General features: G+C 39.1%; 1 protein-coding gene across 2 annotated transcripts in view; it reads left to right on the top strand.

Annotated features, from left to right (window-relative positions):
- PAPOLG (poly(A) polymerase gamma) overlaps nt 1-25,038 on the top strand; it is a 43,780-nt gene that overhangs the window by 7,092 nt on the left and 11,650 nt on the right. The window contains exons 4-13 of one of the 2 annotated variants that reach the window (XM_002757728.6): nt 5,042-5,123; nt 5,347-5,456; nt 7,153-7,206; nt 10,464-10,575; nt 14,470-14,559; nt 19,387-19,525; nt 20,464-20,536; nt 21,627-21,747; nt 22,418-22,502; nt 22,882-22,935. In XM_002757728.6, coding sequence (XP_002757774.2) covers nt 5,042-5,123; nt 5,347-5,456; nt 7,153-7,206; nt 10,464-10,575; nt 14,470-14,559; nt 19,387-19,525; nt 20,464-20,536; nt 21,627-21,747; nt 22,418-22,502; nt 22,882-22,935 — 920 coding nt within the window. The remainder of the gene's footprint in view (nt 1-5,041; nt 5,124-5,346; nt 5,457-7,152; nt 7,207-10,463; nt 10,576-14,469; nt 14,560-19,386; nt 19,526-20,463; nt 20,537-21,626; nt 21,748-22,417; nt 22,503-22,881; nt 22,936-25,038) is intronic. The other variant, XM_078349285.1, reaches the window with a different exon arrangement.

Here is a 25,038-nt window from a genome sequence, read left to right as displayed (position 1 = left end):
TCAAGCAATTCTCCTGCCTCAGCCTCCCGAGTAGCTGGGACTACAGGCGCGCACCACCATGCCCAGCTAATTTTTGTATTTTTAGTAGAGACGGGGTTTCACCTTGTTGACCAGGATGGTCTTGATCTCTTGACCTCGTGATCCACCCGCCTCAGCCTCCCAAAGTGCTGGGATTATAGGCGTGAGCCACCACACCTGGCCAATATTTTTTATCTGTGCACGATTGGTTGAATCTGCAGATGTGAAACCTGCAGATATGGAAGGCCAGCAATATTTTGAATATAATTGTTTTTGTTTTGAGAGAGTCTTGCTGTGTAGCCCAGGCTGGAGTGCAGTGGTGAGATCCTGACTCATTGCAACCTCCAACTCCTGGGTTCAAGTGATTCTCCTGCCTCAGCCTCCTGAGTAGCTGGGATTACAGGCACATGCCCCCATGCCTGGCTAATTTTTGTATTTTTAGTGGAGATGGGGTTTCATCATATTGGTCAGGCAGGTTTCATCATATTGGTCAGGCTGGTCTCAAACTCCTGAACTCAGGTGATCCACCTGCCTCAGCCTCCCAAAGTACTGGGATTACAGGTGAGCAACCGTACCGGCCTTGTTTTTGTTTTCATTTGAGACAGGGTCTTACTCTGTTGCCCAGGCTGCAGTGCAGTTGCATAATCTCAGCTCACAGCAACCTCCGCCTCCAGGTTCAAGTGATTCTCTTGCCTCAGCCTCCCGAGTAGCTGGGATTATAGGCACCTGCCACCACGGCTGGCTAACTTTTGTATTTTTAGTAGAGACAGAGTTTCACCGTCTTGGCCAGGCTTGTCTCGAACTCCTGACGTCAAGTGATCCATCCTCTTCAGCCTCCCAAAGTGCTGGGATTACAGGCATGAGCCACTGTGCCCAGCCTCACAACTGAATTTTATTGTCTGAGAATCACCACTGTGAAGATTATTTTACTGGCTGTACCAAAATGTTTTGGGAGAACAAGACTGTCTCCAAAAAATAATAGTAATGAAATTTAGGCTGGGCGCAATGGCTCACACCTGTAATCCTAGCACTTTGAGAGGCTGAGGCAGGCAGATCACCTGAGATCAGAAGTTTGAGATGAGCCTGGCCAACATGGTGAAACAATGGCTCTACTAAAAATACCAAATGAGGGAGGGAATGTGCAACTGGGTGGTACCATTTGCCTCATCACTAAGTAGCCCATACTATTTTATTTTGAGGTTTTTGTTTTTCATAGTTTTCTCATCTTTGCCTTAACAGCAGTTAAAAGGTAATATCTCACAGTTGTCAGTGTGTCTAGCTGTAAAGTCCCCTTCTGCCCCTTAATCTGCATGGATTTAGAAATTAGGTAAACACCTACAGAATTTGTGTGTGTGTGTGTGTGTGTGTGTGTGTGTGTGTGTGGAGATGGCATCCAGGCTGGAATGCAGTGGCGCAATCTCAGCTCACTGCAACCTCTGCCTCCCAGGCTCCAGCAGTCCTCCCACCTCAGCCTCCTGAGTACCTGGGACCACAGGCCTACACCACCACACCTGGCTAATTTTTGGTAGAGACAGGGTTTTGCCATGTTGCCCAGGCTGGTCTTGAACACCTGAGCTCAAGCAATCACCTGCCTTGGCCTCCCAAAGTGCTAGGATTATAGGTGTGAGCCACCATGCCTGGCCTAGAATTCTTTCTTTTACAGCTTTCATTATTTTTTTCTGTACCTATGATAAATATGTAGAATTGGTTCTTCTAAACAGTGGACTCAGAATAAAGTTGAGTCTCCTAAAGACTATAGTCATTGAATTTAGCATGGTCTTTATGCTATTTACTTTTGTTGCCAAAAGGCTGTCTGGCTCATTTCTGAACTCAGTAGGATTATCAATAGTTGAGGTTAGTTGGATAAGTCAAATTCTGAGCAGGTGAAATGCTAGTCACAAATGTTAAAAAAATTAAGTTAGTTAACATCTTCCATTGAGCAGATTACGTAATTTTTCTGTGTCAATTGTAATGGTCTCTTTCATGTGGGGCAGGGTCTCACTCTCCCAAGCTGGAGTACAATGGCATGCATAATCATGGCTCACTATAACCTCAAACTCCTGGGCCCACGCAATCCTCCTGCCCCAGCCTCCCAAATAGCAGAGACTACAGGTACACATCCTGATGTCCTGCTAATTTTTGTATTTTGTTTATTTGTTTTTTTAGAGATGGGTCTTGCCATGTTGCCCAGGCTGGCCTCAAACTCTTGTGCTCAAGATCCTCCTGCTTTGACTTCCCAAAGTATTGAGATTACAGGCATGAGCCACCACCATGCCCAGCCTATAATTCTCTTTATTTTTTTCTTGGTTTTAAATTAAAAGTGACAAGGTCCCTCTGTGTTGAGTCTCCTAAAGACTATAGTCATTGAATTTAGCATGGTCTTTATGCTATTTACTTTTGTTGCCCAGGGTGATCTCGAACTCCTGAGTTCAAGTGGATCCTCCCACTTTGGCCTCCCAAAGTCCTGGGATTACAGGCATGAGCCACCACTCGCAGCCTATAATTCTCTTTTTGTATATTTTACTTTGGAAAGTAACTGAAGGATTTGGGTTCAATCAAAGGTCATTTGAATCTATACACAATTGGGATATTTAAACTTTAAATAGTATAGAACCCAGATCAAATCATTTTAGTTAAATACTATGGCTGTGGCAAACTCTGATTCAGCATATCACTTTCTCATAAATCATGCAAGAATTATAATTCTCAAAGTAGAAAGTTGAACTAAAATATTTTTTTAAGGTCCTGGCTTCTCTGTCCTTTTCATTCATGTTAATTATCATTAAATTTACTGTTTGCTGGGCATGGTGGTGCATGCCTATAGTCCCAGCTACTCAGAAGGCTGAAGCAAGAAGACTGCTTGAGCCCAAGAGTTCAAGGTCAGCCTGGGCAACATTCAAGACTGTATCTCTTAGAAAAATCTGATTCATAAATTTACTGACTCCTTTATAGCTGTAAAATTATTTGTGATACACTTAATATTAGTAGTCATTAAACAGAGGCATTAACAAGCATACTATCCTATTTTATAGATACTTTTATTCAAGTTAATCAGCCGATATTCTTTAGAACTTGTACTGGGCATTGTGAGAAAATACAGAGAAGTAGCAGACACAGTTTTTAACTTTCAGAAATTTAAATATGATTGAAGAGATGAGACATACCAAAATGTTAGTAAATATAGCAAAAAAGAATTTAAAGATTATAATAGCAGAGAACACAGGGAAAAAAACCTTGTTAGGGAGTAAGGATAACCAGGGAAGGCTTCATGGAAGAGGTGGAACTTGAAGTGAACTTGCAAAAGTGGATATTGATACTCAGAGGCTGGACATGGTGGCCCATGCCTGTGATCCCAGCACTTTGGGAGGCCAAGGCAGGTGGATTGCTTAAAAGCAGGAACTTGAGACTAGCCTGGGCAACAAAGCATGACCCCATCTCTACGAAAATTATTTTAAAATTACCCAAGCACAGTGGTGTGTGCCTGTAGTCTCAGATACTCTGGAAGCTGAGGCAGGAGGAATACTTTGTGCTCACTAGTTTGAGGCTTCAGTGAGCTAAGATCACACTGCTATACTCACTTCAGCCTGGGCAACATAGCAAGAGCCCATCTCCATCTGTTTAAAAAAAGATAAACAAAAAAGATGTCCAGAGAGGATGGGCAAGCACTTTCGGCAGGGACAATGGCAAATGCAGTGGAAAGGAGATTGGATTCTGTAAGCATGTTGGTTGGTTGGTTGGTTGGTAGTTGGAGCTTCAGAAAGGAAGATAAGACAAGGCAAGAAAGATCCGTAGGAACATGTGACTTTCAACAACAGGCGCAAGGATCCTTACCTCAGTAGTTAGAGAAGGCAGCATTGGCAACTTTTGAGTAGAACAGCTATTTAATAGAGTAATTTAAGAACATCGGTGAGTGAATTTTATATAAGATAGTGAAAGAGAAAAGGAAGATTAATTAGAGGAGAGTTCAGGATGCTATTAATAGCCTAGAATTAGGGGAGGAGTAGTTAAATAGAAAGGAGGCCACACATGTGAGGGATACAAGCTAAGAATTGGTAAGCCAAGAAGAAGAAGTTTAGTAGTAAGGATGAGAAACAAAAATAGAGAAATCAGAAGCAGTATCTGACTGTTATCATTGGAAGAATTTTTTTGCTTGTTTGAGGCTGGATATTGAAGTGAATCGGGATACTTGAGTGAATACCTGATAGGCTTTTGGAATTGGCTCTGAAGAGAGGCAAAAAGTGGCTTTTTTCTTTGAGGCAGAGTCTCTTGTTGAAACTCAGCCTCCTGGGCTCCTACTACAGCCTCCTGAGTAGGTGGGACTAGAGGCACACGCCACCCTGCCCAGCTAACTTTTTATTTTTTGTAGAGATGGGGTCTCATTGTGTTGCCCAGGCTGGTCTTGAACTGGACACAAATGGTCCTCTCGCCTCGGCCTCCCAGAGTGCTGGGATTGTAGGCATGAACCACCATGCTTGGCCAAAAAGTAGCATTTTAATTACATTATAATCCAAGAAATGTTAATTAAGCTTGTTAGAATCGCTCTCATAAGATCATGTTGGGAATGACTCCTTTCTTACAGAAAGCTTGTAGAGTTAGAATCAAGAAATTAAACAACCTCACAAAAACTAGAGTATTGGCCAAGAGTATTATGTTTTAGAGAGCTGAAAGCACATTAATTTGGTAATTAAAGTTGCTCACTGCAACCTCCACCTTTCAGGTTCAAGTGATTTTTCTGCCTCAGCATACTGACTAGCTGGGATCACTGGCACCACCACCACGCCTGGCAGGGATTACAACTGTGTGACCCCATGCCCAGCTAGTTTTTGTATTTTTAGTAGAGACAGGATTTCCACATGTGTTGGCCAGGCTGGTCTTGAACTCCTAATCTCAGGTGATCCACCCATCTCAGCCTCCCAAATTGCTGGGATTATAGGCAGGAGCCACAACACCCAGCCAACATTGAGGTGACTTTTATGCTAAATAATCAGAATAAATGAATGTCTTCTGCTTAATTTTATTTTAGAACCTCCCACCTTCTGTTGTGGCTACTGTTGGTGGTAAAATTTTCACATTTGGATCCTATAGACTTGGAGTACACACCAAAGGTAACTGCTTTTCTGTGTTCTAGTGTTAAGAACATTCAGTAACAAACTTTTGTTCATAATTAGAAAATACAGGACAACAGTATTTCACTACTTAGAGCTAATTATTGTTAACGTTTTCTTATACTCTGCTTCCATACTTTCTTCTGTACATATATTTATGTGTACTTTAACAAAAAATATAACAAATAATATATTCTTAATTAAGAACTACTTTAATTTGCAGGAGCTGACATTGATGCACTTTGTGTAGCTCCAAGACACGTGGAGAGATCTGATTTTTTTCAATCTTTTTTTGAAAAATTGAAACATCAAGATGGCATTAGAAACTTAAGAGTAAGTATCCTCTGGCATTTAATATTTTGAATATAGATTGGTAACAAATACATATAAAAGCCAGGGCTTAAGATTATTGAAATACCTCCTAAGTTACTATTAGGAGATAGGTAATAAGAGTAACTTTAATAAGTGATGATTATATGATGGATAAGAACATGGGTCTTATAGTTACACAGACTTGGGTTTGCATCTAGAATCTGCCACATAATAGCTCTTAGATCTTGGTCAAGTAACCTAATCCTCTGAACTTGTTTCTTCGTCTTTAAAATGGAGATTTAATAACTTTTTAATAAGGTTTTTTGAGTATCAATGAGATAATTTACCTAAGTCATTTACTGTCATAGCCAGTAATGATTGATACATATCAAATGATGAGTGCTGTTAAGTTTCAGTTAGTAACTCTTAATAGGTATCTATCTAGCCATTCATTCAGCAAATACAATTTCAGTACCAGTAATTTCTTAGATTCTGGCATTAGTCTTACAGATACACTAGTAAACAAGACACTGTTTATTGAGGAGGGGGTTAGGCAAACTAAATAAACAAAATAGTGTTAATGCATTCTGAAGTGCTAGAATAAGGTGAAGGTCAAAGAATGTGTGGTATTTGGGGAATCTGAGAATGTTTTCGGCAAGGAAGTTAAGAATTTGTTAGGTCGGGGAGTTAAGGAAGACTTCGAAAACCATTGTTTCTGTTAAATCTAAACTAATCTCAACTATATTACTTATATTTTTAATAATTAGTCATGAGCTCTCATTATTTTAAAATTTCTAACTCTAATAGCCTTTCTAGATAATCAGTTTTCAGTTTAGACTCAAATTCTAAGTACCCAGATGATAGCAAGTTGTTTTTTTAATTTTTAAGTTCTGGGATACACGTGCAGGATGTGCAGGTTTCTTACATAGGTACATATGTGCCATGGTGAGTTTTTTTAAGACCGAGTTTTGCTCTTGTTGCCTAGGCTGGAGTGCAATGGCACGATCTCAGCTCACTGCATCCTCCGCCTCTCAGGTTCCAGCAATTTTCCTGCCTCAGCTGCCTAAGTAGCTGGGATTACAGGCATGCACCACCGCGCCCATCTAGTATTATATTTTTAGTAGAAACAGGTATTCACCATGTTGGTCAGGCTGATCTTGAACTCCCGACCTCAGGTGATCTGCCCGCCTGCCTGGCCCATTATCCAGGTTTTAAGCGTGACATGCATTAGGTATTTGTCCTAATGCTCTCCCTTCCCTTGCCCCTATCCCCTGACAGGCCCTGGTATGTGATGTTCCCTCCATGTGTCCATGTATTCTCATTGTTCAACTCCCACTTATGAGTGAGAACATGCAGTGTTTGTTTTCTGTTCCTGTGTTAGTTTGCTGAGAATGATGGCTTCCAGCTTCATCCATCCCTGCAGAGGACATGAACTCATTCTTTTTTATGACTACAGACCATCAAGTTTGCTTCCCAGTTCTGAGGAATATTTTTAGAAGGATAATAAATTAGATACTATTACAGGCATTTTCTGTATCTTACATAATACAGGTCACAAAGTAGAAATACTTACCTGGAATGTAAGACCAAAAACATTTTCACTTTGTCTATTGAGTTAAAATACAAATTGGGAGCAAAGATATTCACATTATTGGTAGTTAAGAAGGATAGAGAAGGGATTACACCTATGTATTATAATTGTTTTCCTTTTTTGTAGGCTGTAGAAGATGCCTTTGTACCTGTTATAAAATTTGAATTTGATGGTATTGAAGTAAGTGTTTAGTATTTTCCTGACTTTACTGTTAGTTAGAACTGTTTAACTCGTTTGTTTTCTGAAATGAGGCTTAATATAAGTGCATATTTCTAAAAATCAAATTGTGGTTTTTTTTTTTTTTTTTTGAGATGGAACCTCACTCTGTCGCCCAGGCTGGAGTACAGTGGCACACCTCAACCTCAGCCTCCAGGGTTCAAGCCATTCTCCTGCCTCAGACTGGGAGACTGAGACTACAGGCATGTGCCACCATGCCAGGCTAATTTTTTATATTTTTAGTAGAGATGGGGTTTCACCGTGTAAGCCAGGATGGCCTCCATCTCCTGACCTCGTGATCAGCCCACCTCAGCCTCCCAAAGTGCTGGGATTATAGGCATGAGCCACCACATCTGGGTTTTTTTTTTTTTTTTCTTTTTTTAAGTAAAGAGATGGGGTCTAAATCTGTGGCCCAGGATGGAGTGTAGGGACATAGTCATACCTCATTGCAGCCTTGAGCTCCTGGGCTCAGGTGATCCTTCTACTTGAGCCTCCTGAGTGGCTAGGATTCTACGCACACGCTACCATACCTGCCTGATTTTTAAATTTTTATAGAGGCAGGGTCTCGCTATGTTGCCCAGTCTGGTCTCAAGCTCTCAGCCTCCCAAAGTGCTGGGATTACAGGTGTGAGCCACCACCCTGGGCCTCAAATCCTCTTTTTGTTTTTTGGGTTTTTTTTTTGAGACAGGGTTTTGCTGTGTTCAGGCTGGAGTGCTGTGGGCTTACTACATGGCTTACTACAACCTACCCTCCTAGGCTCAAGCCATCTTCCTGCCTCAGTCTCTTGAGTAGCTGGGACCACAGGCATGTATCACCATGCCCATACCATGCACCATGGCTAATTTTTAAATTTTTTGTGGAGACAAGGTCTCACTCTGTTGCCCAGGCCAGTCTTGAGCTCCTGGTCTCAAGGGATCCTCCCACCTCAGCCTCCCAAACTGCTGGGATTATAGGTGTGAGCCACCACAAACAGGCCTCAGATAGTCTTTGAATAGTTCCGTACCTTTTCTCTTATTTCTGTGGACTTATCACCATGGAAAATGAACCAACCCTTATTCCCCTGCCCCCCTGATTTTTATACACAGCCTTCTCATTCCCATAATGTCCTAAAATAATTGTATTATTACAGTTTTGCTTGGAGCAATATTCAGTTCAGTGTTTACGTTATTCTTTCTTTCTTTCTTCTTTTCTTTTCTTTTCTTTCTTTTCTTTTCGAGACTGAGTCTTGCTCTGTTGCCCAGGCTGGAGTGCAGTGGTGTGAACACAGCTCACTATAGGCTTGACCTCCTGGGCTCAACTGATCCTCCTACCTCAGCCTCCTGAGTGGCTGGGACCACAGGTGTGTCCCACCATGTCCAGCTAGTTTTTAAGTTTTTTGTATCGACAGGATCTCGCTCTGTCATGAGGCTGTCATTGCAGCCTGGACTTCCTAACTTGAAGTGATCCTCCTGCCTCAGCTTCCCAGGTAGCTGGGATTATAGGCACGCACCACCACACCCTGGTAATTTTTTATAGAGGCAGGGTTTTACTATATTGCCTAGGCTAGTCTCAAACTTCTGAGATCAAGCAGTCCTCCCACTTCAGCCTCCTGGGAGTGCTGGAAGTATAGGCATGAGCCCATTTACATTAGTATGATCTTATAAGCAGTGTTCAAAACCAGACACTTAAGTATAGTAGATAACCATTATTTGCTGTGTGACTTTTTTTTTGTCTTGGGAGTTAATAATTGTTTAGTTCCTTGATTTTTTAGACTTATGACCAACTCTAACCCAGCCTTTCTGAGTTGTCTAAATCTCCTCTAAATAAGTTTAGATTTATCAGGTATATTTTCATCTTGAGAGAAAAAACTCACTGAGTCTTCTCACCCATTCCAGTCTAAGCTGTTCTCCATGACTGGTACACAGCTGTCACCCGGCATCTTCCTTTCCCATCATCCTGGCATTTCCTTTTGTTTCTAGAGTTTTCTTTCATGATTCACTCTTATTTTAGAGCGGCTCATCCATTAGCTTCCTGAGAAAGAGCATTTGCATGTTTAAAGATGTCTCTTTTTTTTCCATCTTTTTTTTCTATTAACCATCAAGTCCAGTGAAAATGTCTTTATTTTGTTCTTACACTAAATAACTTGGCTCACTATAAATCTAGGTATGAAATTTCTTTTCTCACTATTATGAAGGCCTTGCTTTATTGTCTTGTAGCTTCTGTGCTGTATTGAGAAGTGTGATGCCATTTTGTTTCTTCATTCTTTGTATATGACTGGTTTTGTCTCTTTGGAAACTTAATACAATCTTTTTTTTTTTTGTCTTCCTAATTGATGAGACACTTGTGAAATTCATAATACTCTTTGGTATGTGTCTTTTCAACCAGTGTGCTAGGCACCCAATAGTCATCTTTGAATATGGAAACTCCTATCTTTGTTTTTGGAAATTTTATGGAATTCTATTGGATTTCCCTCTGTCTTTTTTCTTTCTAAAATCCTAAATTTGTATGTTGGATGTTCAGAACTTCCTTCTCTTTTTTTTTTTCTTTTAAATCTTTCTTCCCACTTATTAACCACATCTTCATGTTTTTGTTTTGCTTTTTGGGATTTTCTCATCTTCCAAATTTTCTGCTTTTTATTTCTGCATCATATTTTTAATTTCTAAGCATACTGTTTTATTCTTTAAATGTTCCTTTTTGTTTATGTCTGTATTTATTTACAGCTTCCTGACTTTATTTGCTAGATACAATGTTTTTATCTACTTTCTTAGGTCTACTCAATCTGTTACCACTTGTGCATCTGCTTTCCAGCTTTCATAGATTTTGCTTTTGTCACTTTCTGCTCTTTGTCCTAGTGAATTTTGCCTTTAAAATCAAAATAATATTAAACAAAAAAATAAAATAAAAATTTCCTGGTATTTTAGTGAAGTTTTAAGAGGGAGGGAATATAAATGTGTGTTGGATCTATCTTTATCTAGAAATTTGCTTGTAAGGCTTTGATTTTTTTTTATGCTTGGCATATATGCTAAATTTTAAATGCTTTCATTAATTTGAAAGTTTAATTACCTTAACAAAACTTTACAGTGATTTTCCCATGTGAGATTGCCTGAATAGGCCTATTAAAGTTTTGGTAGCACTTCCCAAACTAATAATCAGAGCTTTTCACATTTTTGTGGTGGGATGGGGGAGGATGGATTAAAAGGAGAAAATGTAATTTTTTTCTCTTTTTTTGAATCTTTCCAAAGATTGATCTAGTCTTTGCAAGACTGGCAATACAAACCATATCAGATAATTTAGATCTAAGAGATGACTCTCGCCTAAGAAGCCTTGATATAAGGTGTATTCGCAGCTTAAATGGTAAGCTTCTAAAAAGAAATCTCAGATACCTGCTTCAAAACAATTAGAGATACTTTTGCAGAATTGACTATTAATTGACTTTTGGGGATTGGACTAACTCAGTTTAAAGTGTTGTAATTTTCTTTATACAGATAATGTGACCACATTTAAGGATCCTTTTACAAATTTATTTGAAAGGCTGTGTATGTTTATAGTAGTGGTTCTCAAACCTGCTAGTCTCAAGACTCCTTTACATTCTTAAGATTTATTGAGGACCCCTAAAAACTTTTGTTTATATGGGCTATATCTGTCAATATTTACCACGTTAGAAGTAAAAACTGAGAAATTTAAAAAATATTTATTAGTTCATTTAAAAAATAATGAACTCATTTTAAATTAATATGAACTTTTGTGTGTGAAGAATGGCCTTTTTTTTTTTTTAACATTTTGCTAATCTTTTTAATATTTCACCTGACATAAGACAGCTAGATTCTCATTTGTGTCTATAGCAGATTCTAATATTTCATTTTGGTTAACATATAAGAAGAAAATCTGGCCAGGTGTGGTGGCTCATGCCTATAATCCCAGCACTTTGGGAGGCCAAGGTGGATGGATCAGTTGAGCCTGGGAGTTCCAGACCAGCTGGGTAACATGGTGAAACCCCATCTCCACCAAAAATATAAAACATTTAGTTGGATGTAGTGTTACTCTCCTGTAATCCCAGCTACCAAAGCTGAGGTGGGAGGATCACCTGAGCCCAGGAGATGGAGGCTGCAGTGAACCCTGATTACACTGCTGCCCTTTAACCTAGGTGACAGAGCCTGTCTCAAAAAAAAAAAGCCTGGGCAAGGTGGCTCATGCCTGTAATCCCAGCACTTTGGGAGGCTGAGGCAGGCGGATCACAGGGTCAGTTTGAGACCATTCTGGGCAACATGGTAAAACCCTATATCTATTAAAAATACAAAAATTAGGCTGGGCGCAGTGGTTCATACCTGTAATCCCAGCAATTTGGGAGGCTGAGGCGGGTAGATCATGAGGTCAGGAGATCAAGAACATGGTGAAACCCCATCTCTACTAAAAATACAAAAATTAGCCAGGTATGGTGGCATGTGCCTGTAGTCCCAGCTACTCAGGAGGCTAAGGCAGGAGAATTGCTTGAACCCATGAGGCAGAGGTTATAGTAAGCCAAGATCACACCACTGTACTCCAGCCTGGGTGACAGAGCAAGAGTGTCTCCAAAAAAAGCAAAAATTAGCTGTGTGTGGTAGTGCTTGCCTGAAATTCCAGCTACTTGGTAGGCTGAGGCAGGAGAATCACTTGAACCCAGGAGGCAGAGGTTGCAGTGAGCTGAGATCAGGCCACCATACTCCAGCCTGGGTGACAGAGCGAGACTCCATCTCAAAAAGAAAGAAAAATCTGTCCTCTTTGTTGGAAAAGAGAGGAGTGTTTTAATAGCCTTTTCAGATAATTATGGCTCTTATTCTTAAACTGGACCAGTAACATTTTTTTCAACAGTTTTATTGAGATATAACTACATATCATTAAATTTATCTTTTTCTTTTTTTTTTTTTTGAGACGGAGTTTCGCTCTTGTTACCTAGGCTGGAGAACAATGGCACGATCTTGGCTCATTGTAACCTCTGCCTCCTGGGTTCAGGCCATTCTCCTGCCTCAGCCTCCTTGGTAGCTGGGATTACAGGCACACGTCACCATGCCCAGCTAATTTTTTGTATATTTAGTAGAGATGGGGTTTCACCGTGTTGACCAGGATGGTCTTGATCTGTTGACCTCGTGATCCACCCGCCTCGGCCTCCCAAAGTGCTGGGATTACAGGCGTGAGCCACCGCGCCCGACTGGCAAATTTATCCTTTTCACATGTACAATTCACTGGTCTTTAGTATACTACAATCCAGTGTTAGAATATTTTATCACCCTCAAAAGAACCTTCAGACCCATTTGCAGTTATTTCCTCTTCCAGTCCCCAGGCCCAGGCAACCACTAATCTGTTTTCTGTCTTTGTAGATTTGCCTCTTAGAGACATTTCATATAAAAAGAAGCCTATGTGGTCTTTTGTGTAAGGGTTCTTTTACTTGGTATGTTTGTGAGGTTCATCCATGTCTGTTTTGCTGAATAAAAATGATCGTTTCTTAAAAGTTAGAGTATGGAATCTAAAATCATATCAAACTTTTTATATTCTGTTACATGATAATCCACTGATCTGTCTTGTTCTTTGAGCGGTCCTTTTATTCATGTGTGATTTTGTACTATCATGCCTTGGCCATTTGGAAAATATTGGATCACAAAATTATTTGGATCTTCCAAATGTTAATGCACATTTCATTATAAAATGTGGAAAAAAAAGCATTCATTAATATCACCACCAGTCTCAACAGAAAAGTATGGAAAGGTGTCAAGCTCATAGTAGCAGATAAAAGTTGTCTAAAATTCAGATTTAACTTGAAAGGTTAAATTTTATTGTTGGCAACAAATTTTGTTATTTGTTTTAGTTGAACTGAGGGATTCCCTTTGTTCATTTTTTTGGAAATACCTAATTGTAAATAATTATAATTTATCTGCCAATTATTCTTTCAGGTAAAACGGGTATTCCTTGAAAAAAGCAGGTAGTTCAGGATACAACTCACATAGTCTCACATGTGCCTTCCCCACCTTTATTTTTAACTGCAAGTGTGTGGTGGTGCAGATATTTTTTTCTATTAGTATAGTTTGTTGCCCCATCTTGATTGACTGCCACAGTACCTGCAGTTTTATAACACTGTTGCTTTGCCCCATAGGTGCAAATGTTAACACAGTGAAAAAAGCAAAGAAAGCCTTAGTTTCATTATTTAAAAAAAAAAAAAAAATTGACCTCACAGATTCCCAGGGGTCCACAGACCATACTTTGAGAACCAGTGTCTTTTTTTTGTTTGTTTGTTTGAAATGGAGTCTCGCTGTCACCCAGGCTGGAGTGCATGATCTCAGCTCACTACAACCTCCGCCTCCTGGGTCAAGTGATTCTCCTAACCTCAGCCTCTTAAGGAGCTGGTATTATAGATGCCCACCACCACACCCAGCTAATTTTTGTATGTTTAGTAGAGACAGGGTTTCATCATTTTGGCCAGGGTCATCTGAAACTCCTGACTTCAGGCGATCCACTGATCTTGACCTTTCAAAGTGCTAAGATTGATAACCACTGTTTTATACTGTTTTTTGTTTAATCGCTAATGCATTTTGGCGTTTTTCCAGAGGGTTACAGTGAATCAGTATTTTCTAAATAGGTTTACAATGTTAACCTTCGAAAAGGTTTACATTGAAGTTGTGACAGTGTTGTAATTTAGAGGTATTTGATTAATAGTCAAATGTGGAAGAAAACTAAAAAAGACTCAGACTCATCTCATTTTGGATTGTATTACCTATGTAATTTTTTTTTAAGACAGAGTTTTGCTCTAATTGCCCAGTGCCCAGTCTGGAGTGCAGTAGCGCAAATCTCGGCTCACCACAACCTCCACCTCTCAGGTTCAAGCAATTCTCCTACCTCAGCCTCCCAAGTAGCTGGGATTACAGGCATGTGCCACCACACCCAGCTAATATTGTATTTTTAGTAGAGACAGGGTTTCTCCATGTTGGTCAGGGTGGTCTTGAACTCCCGACCTCAGGTGATCTGCCACCTCGGCCTCCCAAAGTGCTGGGATTATAAGTGTGAGTTACTGCGCCTGGTGCTCATGTAATTTGTAATTATCCTAAAGCAAAGTGATTTATCATGTATGAGTGCTAAATTTCAAATACATAAAGAAAATAAACCCCGAGGTTTTATTGTCTTCCATATTTTTAGCATTCGAGAGTCTGGAAGTTAGGAGGGCATTTGAATTAACTTGAGTATTTGCTTCATAGCGAAAAGTGATTGCTTTGTCTTTTTCAGGATGTAGAGTTACTGATGAAATTTTGCATTTAGTGCCAAATAAAGAAACTTTTAGACTCACCCTAAGAGCTGTCAAATTATGGGCAAAACGTAAGTATCTCTAGTCTTTTTTGTTTGCATTATAAAATTCTAATTTTCTCTTGCCAGTGATAGAAACACATTTAGAAACTCTCATCCTAATGATATTGTTGGAGGTTGAGGACCAGTAAAGTCTAGAGTAACTATTTGCTTTTCCATATATGGTGTTTTGATATGTAGTGTACCTCTTCCCCCTTGGGTAAAAACTAAAATCCCATGACTTTTCATCTTAGATTCAGCCAGGTAGTCAGAATAAGTCAGAACTTGAAGACTAACACTCCTCCCTGTGGGTAGCACCATCTTCTATATCTTTGTATTCCCACCAGCAAAGAGTCTGGTTTATACTGTAGTAGGTATTCAATAAAGTTATTGAGGGAAGAGCCTACAGTGATGATTTTCACTTGTTTTTACCTTATAACACTTCTCTAATAAAGCCTGGAACTGTTACTAGTTTATATATTTAGGTTCTTAAAAATCCCTTTGCTTACCACTGAGCTGACACAGCACATTCTGTATAATTTGTTGTTTAGGCACACCTCTGAGATATTGCAGGTTCGGTTCCAGATCACTGCAGTAAAGCAAATTACAATTTTTTTTTGTTTGTTTCCAAGTACGTAGAAAAGTTACACTATACTGCAATCTGTTAAGTATGCAATAAATAGCATTATGTCTTTCAAAATGTGCGTACCTTAATTAAAAAATACTTTATTGCTAAAAATGCTAACAGTCAGCTGAGTGTTCAGTAAGTTGTCATCTTTTTGCTGGTGTAGGGTCTTGCCTTGATGTTGATGTCTGCGGAATGATGAGGATGGTAGTTGCAGAAGGTTGGGGTGATTGGCAATTTCTTTTTCTTTTTTTTTTGACTGTCAATTTCTTTAAGACACCAGTGAAGTTTGCTGCATTGATTATTTCATGAAAGATTTCTCTGTAGCATGCCATGCTGTTGAATAGCAGTTTACCCACAAGTAGAAAGTCTTTCAAAATTGGAGTCATTCCTCTAAAATCCTGCCACTGCTTTATCAACTAGTTTATGTAATATTCTAAATCCTTTGTTGTCATTTCAACAGTTCTCATAGTATCTTCACCAGAAGTAGATTCTGTCTCAAGAAACCACTTCCTTTGCTCGTCCATAAGAAGCAACTCCTCCTCCCTTAAAGTTACATCATGAGATTGCAGCAATTCAATCACATCTTAAGGATCCATTTCTGATTCTAGTTCTCTTGTTAATTTTACTACGTTGGCAGTTAACTTCTTCTGTTGAAGTCCTGAACCTCTCTCAGTCATCCATGAGAGTTGGAATCAACTTCTTCCAAACTCTTGTTAATGTTGATTTCCACCCTGCACCAGGAGAAAGGGTCTCACTGTGTTGCCCAGGCTGTTCTCAAACTCCTGGGCTCAAGGGATCCTCCCTCCTCAGACTCCTGAGTAGCTTAGGACTGCAGGCCTATGCTACCATGCCTGGCGAAGTTTTTAAAACAGTTTTAGTAGAGATGAGGTCTAGCTATATTGCCCAAGCTGGTCTTGAACTCCTGACTACTAGTGATCCTCCTGCCTTGGCCTTCCAAAGTGCTGTGAGCTACCATGCCTGGCCAAAATGTATTCCTTAAATGGTAAAACAAGAAGATAACTCCTTGATCCATGGGCTACAGAATGGATGCTGTATTAGCAAGTATGAAAATAACTTTAATCTCCTAGTATATCTCCACTAGAATTCTTGGGTGACTAAGTGCATTGTCAAAGAGCAGTCATACTTAGAAAGGAATCTTTTTCACCTGAGCAGTGGATCTCACCAATGGGTTTTTAAATACTCAGTAAACCATGCTGTAAACAGCTGTGCTATCATCTAGGCTTTGTTGTTCCATTTATACAGCACAGACAGTAGAGTGAGCATTATTCTTAAGGGCCCTGGGATTTGGGGAATGTTAAATGAGCATTGGCTGCAAGACTTCGATTTTTTTTTTTTTTTTTTTTTTTTCCTTTGAGATGAAGTCTCACTCTGTTGCCCAGCTGGAGTGCAGTGGCAGGATCTTGGCTTACTGCAACCTCCTCCTCCTAGGTTTAAGGGATTCTCTTGCCTCAGCCTCCCGAGTAGCTGGGATTAAAGGTGTGTACCACCACACCTGGCTACTTTTTGTATTTTTAATAGAGATGGGGTTTCACCATGTTGGCCAGGCTGGTCTTGAACTCCTGACCTCAGATGATCTGCCTGCCTCGGCTTCCCAAAGTGCTGGGATTACAAGCAATAGCCACCGCACCCAGCTGGCTTCAATTTAAAGTCACTAGCTGCATTAGCCTCTAATAGGAAAATTACCTGTCCTTTGAAGCTTTATAACCAAGTTTCTCCTCCCTAGCTATGAAAGCTCTAGCTAGCATCTTCTTCCAGTATAAGGCTGTTTCATCTACATTGATAATCTGTTGTTTAGGGTAGCCACCTTCATCAGTGATTTTAGCTAGATATTCTGGATAACTTCATGCAGCTTCTGCATGAGCACTTGTTGCACTTTTATGTTGTGGAGATGGTTTCTTTCCTTAAACCTATGCAGCAGCCTTTACTAACTTCAGACTTTGCATCTACACCTTCTTCACCTCTCTCAGCCTTCATATGATTAAAAAGAAGTTAGGGCTTTGCTCTGGATTAGACTTTGGCTTAAGGGAACATTATGTCTCATTTGATTTTTTTCATCCAGACAAAAACTAAAATTTTCTATCAGCAATAAGTCAGTTTTACTTTTGTCATTCCTGTATTCACTGGAAAGTAGCACTTGTAATTTCTGTCAAGAACTTTTCCTTGGCATTCTCAACTTGGTTAACTGATTGGCACAAGAAACACAGCTTTGACTATCATAGCTTTCAACATGCCTTCTTCACTGAGCTTAATCTTTTCTAGCTTTTGATTTAAAGTGAGAGATATGCCACTATTTCTTTTACTTGAACACTTAGAGGCCATTAAGGGTTCTTAATTGGCTTAATTTAAATATTGTTGTGTCTCAAGAAATAGGGAGACCTGAGGAGAGGGCGAGAGATGGGTAATGACCAGTCTGTGGAGCATTCAGAACATACATATTTACCAACTAAGTTCACCCTCTTACATGGGCTCAGTTTGTGGTGCCCCAAAACAATTACAATAGTAGCATCAACGATCACTAATCACAAATCACCATAACACATATAATAATAATAATAAACTTTGAAATCTTGTGAGAATTACTAAAATGTGACACAAGAGTCATGAAACGAGAGCTTATGCTGTTGGAAAAATGGTACTGATAGATTTGCTCAACTCAGGGTTGCCACAAACTTTCAACTTGTAAAAAACTCAGTATCTGTGAAGTGTAATAAAGCAAAGCACAATAAAATGAGGTATGCCTTTATATTTATTTTATTTTATTTCATTTCATTTCATTTTTTTAGACAGGGGCTTGCTCTGTCTCCCAGGCTGGAATGCAGTGATGCAGTCATAGCTCACTGCAGCCTTGACCTTCTGGGCTCAAGCAGTCCTTCCACCCTAGCCTCCTGAGTGGCTGGGACTACAGGCATGTGCCACCATGCCCAGCTAATTTTTTTTTTAGCAGAGACTAGGTGTTGCTATGTTATTCAGGCTCAAACTCCTGAGCTCAAGCAATCCTTCTGCCTTGGCTTCCCAAAGTGGTGGCGTTACAGGTGTGAGCCACAGTGCCTGGCTGAGTGTGACAGTTAAAGGTTTCTTTTTGGGGTCATGAAAAACATTCTAGAATTGATAATGTTATTGATTGCACAACTCTCAGTATACTAAAAACCACTGAATTGTGTACTTTAAATGGATGAATCTTATGGTATGTGAATTACATCTCAGTAAAGCTGATACAAATTAAAAAATAGCAGCACATGGCTTGTGGCTACCATATTGGACAGTGCAGGTCTAAAAAGATATTAAACAATTAAACTTTGTCCTTGGGCTCAAGGGTCTTGTATAGTTAGAATAAAGTAAAATTTGCAGTGAAGGGATAACATGAACAATTTGCACTTCTTAGAGATTAAATGCCATGTTTTGTCAACTAGATGCATATTTTTTGTATTTACAGTGTCTGAAATTGGTATTTGGTAGTTTTTTTTCTTTTGCTCACTTGGTGGGACATAATATAGATAGCTATAAGAAACGATCATGACAAGCATGGTGGTGCACCCCTGTTATCACAGCTATTCAAGAAGCTGAGGTGGAAGATCAGTTGAGCTCAGGAGTTTGAGGGTGCAGTGAACTATGATTGTGCCAGTACACTCCAGTCTGGGTGACAGAGTGAGAGCCCATCTCTTTAAAAAAGAAAATGAGTAATGTCAGTGGTGTGGTGTATTCTATTTTATGGGGAGTTGTCCAAATTCTGTGAAATACTGAAGTAAGTCTTCAGCTTTACACTTGATTTAAAAATACCCATAAATATGATTACTAATGAAATATTCATTCTTCCCCATTGTCTCTCCAAATGTCTCCTTCCTTTCATTTTTCTCTCAATCCTAAATACTAAAAAATGGGGCATTTCTATGTAATATCAGTGGAGCCCAGTTGAGCAGTTGGAACTGAGGCAGAGAACTGAGGTGTCTGTTCTAGAAGGCAAAGTAAGGAGAGTAAGATTAGCAATTTATGGTTACTAATTGGACTGTGAGCCTAATGTGAAGGTCTGCTTATCAGTTTTAATGTTTTGTTTATTGGGGAAAAGTTCCAACCAACTATCTTAAGAATAAAGTTATCTTGTTGAATGTCATGGATATTCATTCACCTTGTAACTAGCAGAAAAAAGAAAAAATAAAAAGAATGTCACAGATAGTCGGCCCTAACAATAATTAGCAAATATATTGATTTTCTAGGACGTGGTATTTATTCCAACATGCTAGGATTCCTTGGTGGTGTCTCCTGGGCAATGCTAGTTGCAAGAACTTGCCAATTATATCCAAATGCAGCAGCATCTACTTTAGTTCATAAGTTCTTTTTAGTTTTTTCCAAGTGGTAAGTACTTTGACTATTTACTAACCTCTACCTGTATGTAAATTCGTTTGGAAATTTAAGAGCTATACATAGACTTTTTCTGTTGTTGTACATTCCTTTGTAAAGTTAAAAGTGTAAAACATCAAATTTGAGGAAGTGGTGGGACATCCAGATGACACCTCCTTCCAGGGATTTGTAAATGTGGGCCTTCACCTTGGGAGAGCGGTTAAAATAAGTTTGGCTTTGCAAATTACTAGTTATGTAGAGGTTGCTTAAGCTTTTCTCATTTGTAAAATGGAGGTGATAATCACATTTATTTATTAGTTTTTTCAGTACATGTTAGCTGTTGCTGTTACAAAATTATCAGAATTAAATCCATGAAAGCAAATGAGAAGGAAGTGAAAGATTCAGGTGTAAATTAGTTATAGTTAATGCACAGTAATATTTGCCCTTTCAGAGAACACTGTATTAAAAAATAGGCAGCCTTTTCTTTGTATAATGCATTACCTTCCTCCTTAGCCCATTTCTTTCTTTCTTTTCTTTTTTTTTTTTTTTAATTGAGACAGGGTCTCACTCTTGCCCAGGCTAGAGTGCATGCATCTCAGCTCACTGCAACCTCTGCCTCCTGGGCTCAAGTCATCCTCTCACCTCACCCCCCGAGTAGCTGGGACTATAGGCATGCGCCACCAGGCACAGCTAATTTTTGTGTTTTTAGTAGAGGCAAGGTTTTGCCATGTTGCCCAGGCTGGTCTCAAACTCCTGAGCTCAAGTGATCGGCCTACCTCAGTTTCCCAAAGTGCTGGGATTACAGGCATGAGCCACCAAGCTCAGCCATTTTTTTTCTGTTAATACCAAATACCCAGAACATTTGCTCTGTAGAAGGTTAGAACAGTCATTAAGATTTCACATAGTACCTGAAGTGAGATCATGTGTAAGTTAATTTGCCTTATTCATGTCAGGGAATGGCCAAATCCTGTGCTGCTGAAGCAACCAGAAGAAAGCAATTTGAATTTGCCTGTCTGGGATCCTCGGGTATGTGATTTATTATGGAATTTCCTTAACCCTTTTAAGGAAAAGGACATTTCTCTAAATTACAGTCTAGTTAAAGTTAGTTCCTCTGTTCTTTGTTCTTCTGAATAACTATAGTGCTCTTTCTCCTTCTGCTGCTTTTTTTTTTTTTCTGCAGATGATTAGGACCACTAATGCTGATCCAAATGTTATGTCATTAAAAATTGCCCATGTGAGATAAGTGGGTGTCTCAAGGACAATGTCATAATCCATTGTGAAAAACTGTCTCAAAAGTAATTGGTTTCTCGGCTGGACGTGATGGCTCACGCCTGTAATCCCAGCACTTTGGGAGGCCAAGGCGGGTGGATTACCTGAGGTCAGGAATTCGAGACCAGCCTGGCCAATATGGTAAAACCCCCTCCCTACTGAAAATACAAAAAATTAGCCAGGCATGGTGGTGCATGCCTATACTCCCAGCTACTCTGGAGGCTGAGGCACAAGAATCACCTGAACCCAAGAGGCAGAGGTTGCAGTGAGCCGAGATTGTGCCACTGCACTTCAGCCTGGGTGATGGAGTTGAGACTTTGTCTCAAAAGAAAAAAAAAGTAATTGGTTACTAATAATAAAGTATTAAAGTATAATAAAAGATTTGCCTTGCAATACAATTTAAAGCAGATTCATTGTTCCAAGATAGCATAATTCTCTCATATCTTGCATTTTATTTTGCTTTTAGAGTGAGTGCTCCTTCCTCTAGGTAAACAAGGGGAAGTCATCCATTGAGTGGGATAAAAAAGAATGAGAACCATTAAATCAGATAATGCTTCTTGTAGTTATAATACTGTATGTCCTTGATCATGATATATTATTTATAAGATCCACATCAGTTTAACAGCTTTTCTGAGGAAAAACACTTCTGAAATGTTTCCTTTGACTTTGACTCTTAGACATATCTGAGTTCAGAAATAAATGTAGTTGGAGAGGGGAAATGTACTTCTTAGACTTGAGGAAATGTAGTATTAAATTTATATTTCATATTCTTCAGACTTTTGGGGAAATGAAGTGAGGACAGCTGAAATAGGAGAATAGATCAGTTATTCTGCTTCTAATTTCACAGGTAAATCCATCAGATAGGTATCATCTCATGCCCATAATCACCCCTGCCTACCCACAACAGAATTCTACGTATAATGTGTCCACATCAACTCGAACAGTAATGGTAGAAGAATTTAAACAAGGTAAACATGTTGGCCCTATTGCCCTTTACATATTCCCACAAGTTTTTGGTTGACAACAATTTTATTCTCTGTTACAGCTATGGATTGGCAGTTAGCATTATAGCTATTATTCCTAAAAATTCTTCCAAATATGGTTGTTTTGTTTTTTAGTAATTAGTTTTTTAAAGTATATGATAATATTAGGCCAAAAATGGAGCCAACCCAGTCTGGTGGAACCTAATGTTTTGTATTCTAAGAAATAGCATATATTTATATTTTGCTACTCAAGAATTTGGTGGGCCAGGCACAGTGGGCTCACCCCTATAATCCCAGCACTTTGGGAGGCCGAGGTTGGGTGGATCACCCAAGGTCAGGAGTTCAAGACCAGCCTGGCCAACATGGTGAAACCCCGTCTCTACTAAAAACAAAAATTAGCCAGGCATGGTGGCACCCACCTGTAATCTCAGCTACTCAGGAGACTAAGGCAGGAAAATCACTTGAACCCAGGAGGACGTTGCAGTGAGCCAAAATAGAGCCACCACCCTCCAGCCTCAGTGACAGAGTGAGACTCCACCTCAAAGAATTGGGTGTGGTGGAGTTTGAGATTTTGTAGTAATAGAGTGATTTAACAGCTGGTCCCTCTCAAAATCATTTTTTGTTCTTCGTTTGTTTTGTTTTGTTGTAAATTTAGGTCTCGCAGTCACAGATGAAATTCTTCAAGGAAAATCAGATTGGTCCAAACTACTTGAGCCACCAAATTTCTTTCAAAAGTATAGGTATGTGAAATTTTGTATTTGTATGTATGTGTTTTTTTTTAAAGAATAATGTTAGACTTAGTTAATACATGGCAGGCAACAGCTCTTCTATTTCTTAAGCAAGATAGAGAATAAACTAACAAATCCTAAGTGATAAGAGTATTTCTTCATTCTATTAGCATCTAATCCAATATTAATGACTTTTTAAAGTGAATTGTTTTCTACTTGTAGGACCTAGAATTAATTTTGCAAAAATTAGAGCACATTTAATTTTCTTAAACTGTGTGTCTTTATTAGCTCATTTGTTCAGTAAGAGGGAGGGAAAAAAGGGATGATTAAAAAGCAGGCCTTAACAATTTTTCTGGCTTTTTTTTCCTGATTGTTGCTGAAAATTCTTCAGACATTATATAGTATTGACTGCCAGCGCATCAACAGAAGAAAACCATCTAGAGTGGTAAGACTTCTATTTCAAATTTTCTATCTAGTGTGTGGTAATAGTGACATATTTACATGGTGCTTTACCATTTAAAAAATACTTGATTTACAAAATTATTAATTTTTTTTTTCGAGAGAGAGTCTCACTGTTGCTCATTCTTGCTTGATTTACAAAATTATTAATTTTTTTTTTTTTTTCCGAGAGAGAGTCTCACTGTTGCTCAGGCTGGAGTGCAGTGTCGTGATCTCAGTTTCGCCATGTTGGCCAGGCTGGTCTCAGAACTCCTCGCCTCAGGTGATCTGCCCACCTTAGCCTCCCAAAGTGCTGGGATTAATGAGCCACCTCACCCAGCGTTTTTTTTTTTTTTTTTTTTTTTTTTTTTGGAGAGGGAGTCTCTCTCTGTCACCCAGACTGGAGTACAGTGGCGTGATCTCGGCTCACTGCAGCCTCCGCCTCCTGGGTTCAAGTGATTCTCCTGCCTTAGCCTCCTGAGCAGCTGGGACTACAGCTGCGTGCTCTCATACCCTATGGCTAATTTTTGTAGTTTTGGTAGAGACAGGTTTTCACCATATTGGCCAGGCTGGTCTCAAACTCCTGATCTCAAGTGATCCGTAAAATTATAGCTTACTGGCGATTGTTGTATATGACCACAGAGCTTCAGTGTTTAAAATACGCCATCAAATTAATGTTTCAGAATCATGAGGGACATGAGAGAAGGATATATATATAAATTCTGCTTCTTGTTGCTTCTCAGATTTAAGTAAAATTTTGAGCTAGTTTGGATGATTCTGATAGCCACTGTCTTAATAAGTTTTCCATTTTTGCCATCATGTTTACCTCCAACAAAACTCAGAAGACAAGACGTTTTCTATATACTTTTAATTTAGGATATGATGGCATAAATTTTTCAGATTTAGCTTCCGTCAACAGATAGGAGATATTTGTGGTCAAGAAGTAGGTATTCTTTCTAGCACATCTGATTTTATCTCTCCCCTCCCACCCACCCCCCGCCTCCAGTATATTCACATCCTTGGCTCTATCAGGCGGAAGCTATTAGACCACCAGAGATGGTTGTACTTTCCTTGGGTCTGACTTCTGGAAAAGCAAAACAACAACTGTTTTATTTTTACTTCAGGAGTTTAATGCTTATTTCAATAGTAATTAAAGCAACTCTGAAAATAATCCTGTCACTGAAACAGTATTTTGTTTGTCTGTATCAGGAGTTAGAAAATAGGGTATAGGCCAAATTCAGTCTGCCACCTATTTTTTATGTTTTATTGGAATATAGCCATGTTTCTTCATTTATATATTATCTATGGCTGCTTCTGGGCTTCATTGCAAAATTGAATAGTTGTAACCGAGACTGTATGGCCCAGAAACCCTAAAATTTACTATTTAGCCCTTTACAGAAAGTTTACCAACCTCTCATTTAGATGACACTGGAATAACACAAATTTTTGTAGATTGACTGTTAAAGCACACACAACAATTATAATGTATAAGCTTTTGCTGATGTTCTTTAAAAAAATGTTAAAATGTACTTATAGTTATTCTAATTCATTAAGTCATTAATAATTTATATAGCTGCCATTGGTCACACTTCTTAAGTGAGGTAGAAATGAAGTTGCAGAAATCTGAAGAAACGGTATTTTAATAATATCTAATCCAAATTTAGTGACTTTTTTTCTTAAATGCAAAGTCTATCATAGTATATGATTGTTTCGTATATTATGTGCCAATATTAGTTTCATTGCTTAAACATATCTTAGCCTTAGGATTTTTTTTTTTTTTTAAAAGAGATGGAGTCTTACTGTCACCCAGGCTGGAGTACAGTGGTGTGACCATACTGCAGCCTCAAACTCCTGGGCTCAAGCGGTCCCTCCTGCCTCAGCTTCCCAAAGTACTGGGATTAACGAGCATGAGCCACCACACCTGGCCTAGCCTTAGGTTTGAGACATAAGAGTTGAAGGTAAAAAAAGATTTGGGATTAGATTAACCAGCAATTTTTGTTCATGCCCTAAGCCATGAGTATTTATAGTCTTAACTAAGTCAGGGCATCTTAGATTCAGAAATGCATTAAATAAATCCGTTATTCTATTTAAATAAAAGAACACAGGAATC

Source organism: Callithrix jacchus, chromosome 14 (genome assembly GCF_049354715.1).
Source record: "Callithrix jacchus isolate 240 chromosome 14, calJac240_pri, whole genome shotgun sequence".
Lineage (NCBI taxonomy): Eukaryota > Metazoa > Chordata > Mammalia > Primates > Cebidae > Callithrix > Callithrix jacchus.
This window is presented reverse-complemented; position numbering and strand designations above follow the sequence as displayed.